This window comes from Takifugu flavidus, chromosome 10, assembly GCF_003711565.1.
Source record: "Takifugu flavidus isolate HTHZ2018 chromosome 10, ASM371156v2, whole genome shotgun sequence".
NCBI classification, from domain to species: domain Eukaryota; kingdom Metazoa; phylum Chordata; class Actinopteri; order Tetraodontiformes; family Tetraodontidae; genus Takifugu; species Takifugu flavidus.
Genome location: NC_079529.1, coordinates 11,257,574 through 11,267,992, shown reverse-complemented (window position 1 = coordinate 11,267,992; position 10,419 = coordinate 11,257,574). Strand labels below are relative to the sequence as shown.

General features: G+C 53.0%; 2 protein-coding genes across 4 annotated transcripts; one reads left to right on the top strand and one right to left on the bottom strand.

The window, feature by feature from the left end:
- Positions 1–418: 418 nt before the first annotated feature.
- Positions 419–5,357, top strand: kiaa0319 (KIAA0319 ortholog). 3 transcript variants are annotated; one of them, XM_057044571.1, is made up of 16 exons: positions 419–564; positions 1,015–1,061; positions 1,130–1,755; positions 1,874–1,994; positions 2,113–2,178; positions 2,603–2,752; positions 2,823–2,964; positions 3,029–3,177; positions 3,262–3,413; positions 3,504–3,642; positions 3,719–3,878; positions 3,966–4,102; positions 4,224–4,346; positions 4,427–4,517; positions 4,592–4,683; positions 4,770–5,357. In XM_057044571.1, the coding sequence occupies exons 1-16, from the start codon at positions 527–529 to the stop codon at positions 4,919–4,921; spliced, it is 2,385 nt and encodes a 794-aa protein (XP_056900551.1). In that variant the 5' UTR covers positions 419–526; the 3' UTR covers positions 4,922–5,357. The 3 variants fall into 3 exon arrangements, with proteins under 3 accessions (XP_056900551.1, XP_056900550.1, XP_056900549.1); XM_057044570.1 differs by having other exon boundaries at positions 1,127–1,755; positions 4,595–4,683; XM_057044569.1 differs by having other exon boundaries at positions 1,127–1,755.
- On the bottom strand, positions 5,308–9,748 carry aldh5a1 (aldehyde dehydrogenase 5 family, member A1 (succinate-semialdehyde dehydrogenase)). The gene is made up of 10 exons (XM_057044578.1): positions 9,250–9,748; positions 9,081–9,164; positions 8,490–8,660; positions 8,287–8,403; positions 8,008–8,151; positions 7,786–7,929; positions 7,553–7,711; positions 6,904–7,067; positions 6,694–6,752; positions 5,308–6,621 (listed from the first exon to the last, which is right to left on the bottom strand). Exons 1-10 carry the CDS (start codon positions 9,529–9,531, stop codon positions 6,410–6,412), a joined length of 1,536 nt encoding a protein of 511 aa, XP_056900558.1. The 5' UTR covers positions 9,532–9,748; the 3' UTR covers positions 5,308–6,409.
- Positions 9,749–10,419: the final 671 nt, after the last annotated feature.

The following is a 10,419-nucleotide window of genomic DNA, read 5'->3' as shown; positions in this document are numbered from 1 at the left end:
TCAGAAGGAGCATAAATATGAATGTTCTGAGTGTAACAATATTCACTTTTCATTCAGTATAATTTTTCAAAAACTGTTTCTGCTTGCAAAGTTTTGAACAAATGTCATTGTGTGTAATTGTGAGTTTCTTTTAAAGAAATTATTTTGGTTCCTTCAGGACAGAGATGATGACGAAGCAGAAAACAAAAATACCGGCTAAGTCACCGGGGGAAGCGGTTACCTGTTGGCGGCCTGGGTCACTTTTTCACTGCTGCAAAAACACCACTTTGGTTTTTAATACACGTTTAACATTAGTCAGTTTTTGGTAATGTAATCAAACCCTTTAAACAAGAAAAACACAGATGACAATATTTTTGTGACGTTGTCTGTCTGGCTTTGAAATTAGCAGCCGGAAGTAGAAGCATTTGGTTGACTCGGCTCTTCGTTCTTCTCCGGAACACGTTCGGAACCCGCGCGTGAACCCGCCCTGTGACGGTGCAGTCCGCATCCTGTGATTGAGTGGGGCTGCTGCAGAGAAACCAGTAAGATGCTGCTGGGAGAACTGGGCTCACGGACCGCAGGCAGGTGCGTCTTTTATTCCAGCGGCGACAGGAAGGTTGTTGTCTGTTGGCCAACGCTCGAGACGAGGCTCGTCCATGTCATGAGCGCGAGCCTCGCGATGCAGAGACGATGCCTTTTATTGCCGACATTATTATTGCTTGTTCGTCCCGGTTGTAGTTTGTTTTCACCAGCTACATCCCATTTCGTGGGATGTGGGATTTGAATTTGTGGTGAATTCTATATTATCCAAATTAAATTTCAGATGAATGTTTTAAATGCTTTTTTAAACTGCGTATTTAATATGAATGAGTAGAATTTTATTTTTGTGATCTGTAATAGCTGTTTCCTGTCGGGGAGTGGCACGAGACCAATGTTGGACTGGTTCTGATAGCAGTTCTGTCTGAAGAACCACGAGATGTTGAAAACTTTAGGACTCGTTTATCACGTGATCTCTCCTGGTAATGTTTCTTTTAGGTGGCTCGTGGCCACGGGGCTCCTGCTGCTGCTCCCCACTCTCAAAGGTAGATCTTTAGCCAAACTGCACTTTGTAAATGAAGTGTTAATCTCAAAATAAAATGTCTTGTAGCAGCTGCAGTGGCGTCGCAGTGTTGGCAGGGGGCGACCTTCTCAGCAGCCGTGGTGTCTCCAGATGTTGAAAGCAGCGGCATCGTGCGGGTTCCGGGCGTGATGTCGTTAGCTCAGTGTGTGGCGGCCTGTTGCGACCTGCGGGGTTACGACCTGGCGTGGCTGTTTGAGGGTCACTGCTATATTCTGAGCTGCCAGCAGAGGGCAAACTGCCGTCCGCAGGAGCGGCCGGGTGCCGACTCGGTGCTGGTCTTTCTGCGGCGGACATCACCGCAGACGCTGATCCTGCAGTCTCTGGTGAGGGGAGATCCATATGAAGGCAGATGGAGACCTCCCTCGCAGATCTTTGAGGATCTGGAGAGCCTGAAAGACCTGGCCCAGAACGATGGGTCTCAGCAGAATCAGCCTGAGCTGCGAATGCAGGATTACTCAGAAGGACGTCCGGAGGAGACGAGTCACATCTCCCAGACGGATCGACCATCTGTGACAGGACGCCGGTTCAACCAATCGGAGGCGGAGGAGGATCCAGACCAGGGCCTGACAGGAAGTGATGCCTCAACTCAGCTGAACACCAGCCAGGCGGCTGAGGGAGGCAGCAGGAGTCCAGCTGAGCCCCAAAACCTCACGCAGGTAAGTGATGAACGTATGTGGTCGCTAACGTATAGGAACCAAACCCAGGTCAGTTTAGACCTGGGTTTGGTGGGTTTAGGCCTGTTTCTATTTGATTCATTTATCTTCCTGACTTCAGGCTGAATCAGTGAGTGGTGCCGACTCCCCGCCGCTGCAGCTGACAACTGACTCAGCCCGCTACGAGGTAGTGACATCACTTCCTGGCTCTGCGAGGCCCACCAGCACGTCTGCAGAAACAGGTACACCTGCAGCCGGAGCCCCAAAACACCACCGGACCTTCTGGATCAAAGAGAAACATGGCTTGATTGACTGAAATGTGATGAACGTGAGTTGACTCATATGTACCCACCCCCACAGGTCAGCCCCTGATACCATCCCCAGGAAACCCTGTGGACCACAGGCCATCACCACAGCCCACAACTGGTACTACACACACACAGAACCCTGAAAAACAGGTGAACTTTGTAGACATTTGGCCCAGTTTCTGGGGAAGACCTGGTCCGACTGTCCGTCCTGACCAGGGTGGTGGAGCAGTAGGTGTGGTGAAGGTGTATGTGACGAGAAAACACGAACAAACTGGAATCTTATCTGATCTGAAGCTGCCAAATGAGGTCCAGTTGAACCAGTATATCAGGTTTCAGGGACATAACAACTCAAAGCCCTCACCCTGGTCCTGACCTCTGACCTTAACCCAGCTCTGATCCGACTGATTATCCCCATGGTGCAGTTGGACCGATGTGCTGGTCCTCGTGTGTCACCTGGGGAGCAGAACTCCCCCCACAGCTCGCATCAGTGTGAACCTCTCCATGGAGCTGGTCTTCACCCGTCTGTCTCTGATGCTCCTCAGGTCTGGTGACGGTTTTCAGGCCTGCCGTCAGAGCTCCACCAGCTTCAACAGGAAGGGTCCTGACCTTTGACCCCACTACAATCAGAACCCCCGGTTCTCCACCCACAACCCCGCCCACCACCACCACCACCACCGTAGCTTTTCAGGCTGGTAAGTGAGCATGGGAACCGCTGCTCTCACTGGTTTAACCTTCACCGGGTTGACAATAATTCTTTTGTAGAGGTCAAGGGGTCAAACGGGGGCCCGGTGGCCATTGTGGGTCCAGACCGGAGGTTGTTTCTGCCGGTGGACAGCTTGTTGCTCGATGGCAGTGGCAGCACCGACGACCGCGGCATCGTCAGCTACCGCTGGGACGCCGTCAGGTGACTCCACCCACCTGTGTTTCTGAACATCGCGTTGAACGTTTGGTGACGGTTTCCTCCTCAGCGGGCCAACTGGATTGAAGCTGGACGGAGCCGACCGGGCGGTTGCCACGGTAACAGGCCTTGAGGCAGGACAGTACACGTTCAGGTTGACGGTGTGTGACCAGCAGGGGGCGACAGACAGCGCGCTACTGTCTGTGCGAGTCCTGCAGAGTAAGCGCTGGTTCTGCTCCGGTTCTGCTCCGGTTCTGCTCCAGACGTGATAACGGGCCAATGATCCACCTTCTCCTCCTGCAGACCGACATCCTCCTCCCGTGGCCCACGCCAGCGGCAGCCACACGCTCACGCTGCCCAACAACTCTCTGGTGCTGCCAGGCTCTGTAACCGATGGCGACCAAAGCGAGGTGCACTTCCTGTGGGTCAGAGACCGCCAGAGTCCAGCTGCTGGGGTCAGAACTAATAAGCCGAGCCGACCAGAACCTTCATTGTCTCAGCGGAGTGAAGTTGGGGACATGGATCTTTGATGATTGTATTTCCAGGATGTTCTCTACGGCTCGGACTCTCAGGCTTCGCTCTACCTGGCCAATCTGGTCCAGGGGACCTACCTGTTCCGGCTGAAGGTGACCGACGCTCTGGGCCGCTCCAGCAGCGCCACCGCCACCGTGGAAGTCCGACCAGGTGGGAGCCAAACTGTCTCTTTGGATTGGAAAGCTCCCGGATATCGGTTCTGATGGATCATTCGTTGTGTCTGCAGAACACGGCGGTGGCCAGGAGGTGGAGCTGGAGATGCTGGTGCCGGTGTCGCAGATCAGCGTTGCTCAGAGAGACACGGTGATCCGACAGCTCGCCGCTCTGCTCCACGTCCTCAACGGAGACGTCCAGGTCCGAGCGCTGCAGGGACGCTCAGACTCCAGGTACGGCAGCACAGCAGCAAATGGTCGTGTATCAAGAAGCGCCTCAGCCTGTTCACCCCGTGTGTGTGTGTGTGTGTGTGTGTGTAGTACAGTGTTGCGGTTCTCTGTTAGAGGTCCCACAGGTCCCATGTCCGGGTCCAGGCTGGCGGTTCTACTGAGAAACGAGCTGCTGGGTCAGAAGAATGACTTCCTGCTGTTCAGGGTCCTGAGAGTCGACGCCGTCTGTGAGTTCCTCGTGGAGGGGGAGGGGTTTGCTACGGTTATGCTAACCGTTTCTGCTATGCTAACCCACTCTGGTGAGGGTTACGTGACGCACGTTTGAGCGGCTTTCTCCTCATACTTTAGCGTGTCTGCTACGCTGTTCTGGGCGGGGCCAGTGTGATCCAGTCAGCAAAGAGTGCAGGTGCGACCTCTTCTGGACGGAGAACCCGATTCGTCGATACTTTGGCGACGGCGAGAGCAACTGTGGTAGTTCTAACATACTGTAGGATGGACCAGTAACAGCAGACTGGGATCTTCACCCGCTCAAAGCTTTTTCCCCTTTTCAGAGTGGCGGATTCTGTACGTCATCCTGACCAGCTTCCTGCTCGTGGTCTTTGTCCTCTCCATCAGCTGGACCTTCATCTGCTGCTGCAAAAGGTGAGCAAGAGGTGGTCGCAGCCCAGTCCGTCTACCAGGACTTCCTGTTCAGGAGTGTGTGTCTGTGTGTCCAGGAGGAGACAGACCAAAGTGAGACGGAAGACCAGGTACACCATCCTGGACAATATGGATGACCAGGAGAGGGTGGAGCTGAGACCAAAGTTCAGTAAGTCCCCCTTCAGATGGAGGGCCACCGGCTTTCCCGGCTGGTTCTGGCACAAACTGATTACGTGGCATCTTGTCGGTTGTCAGGCATCAAGCATCGCAGTACGGAGCACAACTCCAGCCTGATGATGTCAGAGTCGGAGCTCGACAGCGACCAGGACAATACGTTCAGTCAGGACGGACCCACCCGCAGCAGAAACCGGGGTCAGGCCTCTCGCTGTGGAAACACCTTTGGCTGAGCGGACCTGGATGCCCTTAAGACGGTTCTAGTGGACATTCAAGTTTGAAGGTCGTCATTACCCACAAACCCCGTGAGGCCAGTGTTGGTCTCTGACAGTGGACATGCGGGGTTAGCTTGCTGTTAGCCTGGAAACCCAATGAGGACTCTGGCCTGAGCCCCCCCCACGAAACTCCAGCAACTTTCATCAGTGGACACAAATGTGGTCATCGTTGCCGTGACCCTAAAAGGCTCAGCATTGGGCCCAGGAGCGCCCGCAGCTGTGGGATAAGGAGCGATGGAAGCTTCTGTCAAATGTTACCAATGTCAATATGAAAGGAGCGCACAATCAATTGACTGGTTCTTATTCAATATGCAATGTTACATGACAGTTAACCAATCAGACTGTAGGATTTCACCTCTTTTATAGTCAGTAATAAAAACAATAATCAATGAAATTACCTATTTTCCTCTAAAATCAGAAAACCATCAAAAGGCATCGCCTGACAATGAATCAAAGACAGATTTTACAAATTCAAAGAGATCGACATTTCATGTTTGGACTAACTGTAGATTTATAAACTAGAAGGAAAAGAAACAACCATTAAAATCACATGATCAAATGCAGGACAGTTACACCATCTCTATCTTTAAACTTTCCATGTTTTGTCCCTTTTTGTTTGGCTAGTTTGTTGTAAAGTTTCTCAGGTTGTTAAATCTGCAATGTGATAATCAGATATTTCAATTGTCAAAAAGCTCACGACAAACTCTTACTACCACATACGCCAGCGCCTCCATCTAGTCCATTAAGTAGCTCATCAGCAGTAAAAGCATCTTTCTCTAGGAATTGTAAAGAACGCTGCATTAGCGTCACTTTTAGCATGTTAGCAGAGCTGTCGTGGCCATATTAGCCTTTTTAATTTGACATTAAGTACATTAAAACTAGCTAGAAGACAGTGTTGCTCCTGTTATTAAAAGTGTAGTCTGCCATTTTCTGGCTTTGGGGGATCACCACTGATCAAAGTCTGATGGCTGCATGATCACATGACCTTGGTGGAGTTCATGTGACTGCCGGCCTTTGATGGATCGTTACTGAAATAACTCAAAATTTTATGGACGGGTTTTAATAAAGATTTCACGACGTTGGTAATGAGCCACAGTAAAATCGATCGATCCGAGAAAGTAGGGTGGAGAAAGTAGGTGCTTTCCACCCTCCTTTGAAATCTACCATCAAAAACTAATGGAAACACTAAAAACCTTAAATAGCACTCAAAGGTTTTCCACCCTCATGAGGAGGAATTCTGGACGTTTTCATACAGAAGCACGATGCAGAAGGGTGATTTAAAGGGTGACAGGTGTCAGAAGAGCTGGGGTCAGGTTCAGAGCTCTGAGGACGTCGTCTCTCGTGGTCAGTTGGACGGGCGCCACCATTTAAAGGATGCTAATGAGAGTCAGCGTCCCAGCCAGAAAAGGGCAGATCACATCTTTAACTCCTCAAAGTGCCGCCGTTTCAGGGCGCCAGGCCGCCGAAGCAAACGTACTTGACCTCCAAGTACTCGTTGATGCCGTACTTGGAGCCTTCGGCGCCCAGCCCGGACTGTTTGATCCCTCCGAACAGCGCCTCCGGGGTCGACAGCAACCCCTCGTTGATTCCGACCATTCCAACCTCCAACGCCTCGGCAACACGCCAGATCTGACGCACATCCTGTGAGAAGAAGTACCCTGGGGACAGAGGTCCATATTGGTTAGACTGGGAGACGAGGGGGGCGACTGGGTACAGAGAGTCCGACTCACCGGCGAGGCCCATGTTGGACGCGTTGGCGATGGCCACAGCCTCGTCCTCAGTGTTGAACCTGATCGGGGAAAGTTCTGGTTGCTTAACAACATCAGCATCTGGATCCACGCAAAGCCAGAACCCCCGTTTCACACCAAATACGGACAACATCTTTACAGGAAACACACAGTCACATGACACCCACACACTTCCTGTGAGGAGTTACCGACCGGACAACGGGCACCAGCGGTCCAAAGGTCTCCTCCTTCATGCACAACATGTTGGTGGTGACATCAGTAAGCAGGGTCGGCTCCACGAATGACCCTTCCAGACGTCTCCCGCCCGTTAGGACCTTTGCTCCCTGCGAAACGGCGTCTGATATCTGGAGCGCCACCTGCAGGTCAGTCATGGGGGGGTCTTAAAAACCAACATTCTGCTTAAATATTAAAAGTGTGAAATGGCCTGAACTGTGTCTGACCGTGACCATGGCGCTGCAAACGGGCCGTCTACACGGCTTATATACAAATAAGGAAGCGGCGTGATCCCAACATTAAACGTTCTCTAAAAAAAAGTGGACCAATGAGCTGGACTATGGCGTCAGGTTAGGGTCAAAGGTCACCTGAGCATAAAAAGCATTCTTCACCCTTTGGAGGCGTGACCCAAGGCCCTCTCATGATTGGTTAATTTCAACAGTGGACACACCCCCACATGGGCGACCAAGGCCCGATTACTTCAGTGATAAGGATCAAGGCCCACCCCGGTCCAATGTGACATCATTCTGAATTAAAAACGTGCTGATTTCCAACGTGCTAATGTAACGGGGCCTAACGATGCGCTACAGGTCAACGTTGACACATGAACTGCTTCCTGGGTCACCACCTTCTCTGCTGCTCTGCTGTTGATCAGCGGCCCCTGGGTGGTGTCCGGCTCCGACCCATGACCCATGCGGAGCTCCGCCTCCATCGCTTTATGAAGCTTTTCCACGAAGCGGTCGTGGATGCTGCTCTGAACCAGAAAGCGGTTGGAGCACACGCACGTCTGTCGGGCGATAGAGAACAATGACGTCAACGGACGCAGGAGGCGGCTTCGCTCAGCAGCCCTCAACACTCCACCTGGCCAGAGTTCCTGAACTTGGAAGCCATGGCTCCGCCCACCGCCTTGTCCACATCAGCACTGTCGAACACAATGAAGGGGGCGTGGCCACCAAGCTCCATGGACGCTTTCTTCACAGTGTCGGCAGCCATTTTCAGCAGCAACTGAAAAACAAACACTCTGAACTGTATCTGTACACTACCTCTCTCAGCCAGCAGGGGGAGACAGTCCGACTCTCTCACCTTGCCAGTGGCCGTGGAGCCAGTGAAGGAGATTTTGGCCACCAGTGGGTCGGTGCAGAGGACCTCCCCCACGGTTGGGGTGTTTTCTCTGGAACAAGGAACCACATTGAAGACCCCCGGTGGGATCCCAGCCTGTTCTGCCAGCTACCATCCGGGACAAGAGGAGAAAGAGACGGGTGAAAATGTTGTGGAACCACCAGAGGTCACCAATGAGGTCACCAATGACACTCCACTGGAGCAGGCAGCCCATGTGGCCAGAAGCTCAGGAGCTGTACTGACCTCAGCCAGAGCGAGGGCCGACAGCGGCGTGTCCTCTGCAGGTTTGACCACCACAGTGCAGCCGGCAGCCAGAGCAGCTCCGACCTTCCTGGTGATCATGGCACTGGGAAAGTTCCACTGTGGATAAACATCATATTTGATTAGAACCTGTGGAGACCTTGAACCAGGACTGTCTGTTGTCTGCAGGACTGTCAGGACCTCACCGGCGTGATGATGGTGGCCACGCCCACAGGCTGTTTGAGGAACAGAATTTTCCGATCTTTGAAAGGTGAAGCTATGATGTCTCCCTCCACCCGCCGAGCCTCCTCGGAAAACCACTCCAGGAAGGACGCGGAGTAGAGAATCTCTCCCACAGCCTCACGCATGGGTTTACCCTGAAAGACCAGGACCTAAATCAGCCTGAGGGGAGGAGCTTTAGACGGGAGCTGAGGATGAATGAGGAGAACCCCAATGAGAGGACCTCACCCGAGAGGACCTCACCCGAGAGGACCTCACCCGAGAGGACCTCACCCGGAGGACCTCACCCGGGAGGACCTCACCCGAGAGGACCTCACCCGGGAGGACCTCACCCGAGAGGACCTCACCCGAGAGGACCTCACCTGTCAACGGCTGTTGATGCCAACAGGTTACACACTTTAGACTGAACCCTTTTGAGATTCCGTCGACCAGAACTGGACTTAAATCATCACACATAGAAATTAAAATTTGACCAAAAAAAACAAACTAATAAGCATTTCAGTCCAGAAGGCTAAATGGCTGCATTAGCATTAGCATTAGCATGCAGCAGTACTCACACACTCGAAGGTGATGAGCTTGGCCAGGTCTTCTTGGTGCAGCACCAGCAGGTCGAACCATCTCCTCAGCAGCTGACTCCTCACCTGCAGGAGCCAACGTCATGATTTCCGTGCGTGTGCGCGCACATGGGGGCGTTATGTAAATCCGGAGAGCCGCTGACGGCCGTACCTTAGCGGTCGTCTGTTTCCAGGACTGAAACGCCTCATACGCAGCCACCACGGCCGTCCGGGCGTCGCCGGGCCCGCAGTTGGACACCCGGACGATCTCCTGCCCGGTGCACGGGTCCACGACGGGAAAGTCCGACGCCGCGGAGACCCAGCGACCGTCCACGTAGCTCTGAGTCCGGAGCAGCGGAGCGGCGACGTCCAGGGTGTAGCGGCGGTTCATGGCGGCGGTGCTGAGCAGCTGCCGGAGGAGGCGGCGGCTGGACCGCACACGGAGGGCGCTCATCCCGGACCAGGCGCCGCGGAGGGTTCGGGCGCTTTCTGTCGGTTTCAACCAGTCTCGCAGGCTCGGCTGGGCGTCACGTGACGCGACCACGTGACCACACAAGCACGGTGCCCGTGTGTTCAAAGATCACAGAGGTGGGAATGTGTGACGATGGTACCGGGACCAGACTATATTCTGGAACAGGGCTTGAGTGGACTTCTTCACGGTTACGTTTCAAGTCTGTTTTTGCCTAAACGACAATGGAGTTGTGAGTCTTTTGCGTGGATCTGTCGAGAGAGCTGATACCCCCCCCCAACACACACACACACACACACACACACACACACCTACACACACACACACCTACACACCTGGGGCAATCAGACCACCTGTCTTTGTTCCTCACCCCTCATCAACCGTGTCAGGCCACCAGTGAAGACCATCAAGATGTGGCCGGCAGGGGGCGACTCTTTACTCCAGGATAGGTCCACTACATCACCACCACCATCGTGTTGGATCGCAACACCTCTCATGTGTCACTGCTAACCCACGTGTTCATTGAATGAAGACTTCAAGAAGAAAAATGCCAATTTTAAAAGTTTATTTAGCAAATAGAACCAATTCAAGATACAAATATGACAGAGCACCGGGCCTCTTCTTCCTGAGGACGCTGAGGAAGAACCACCTGTCTTCAGCTGTCCTGGTGAACCTTTACTGCTGTGCAATAGACAGTCTGGTATGGAAGCTGCACTATGGCTGAGTGCAAGCCTTTGCAGCAGGTGGTGGAAACAGCCCAACGCATCATAGGGATCCCACGTCCAGCCATCGAGGGTGTCCAGAAGAAGCGCTGCCTGCATGGAGCACGCAGCATCCTTAAGGACTCCTCCCACCACCATAGACTGTTCAGAA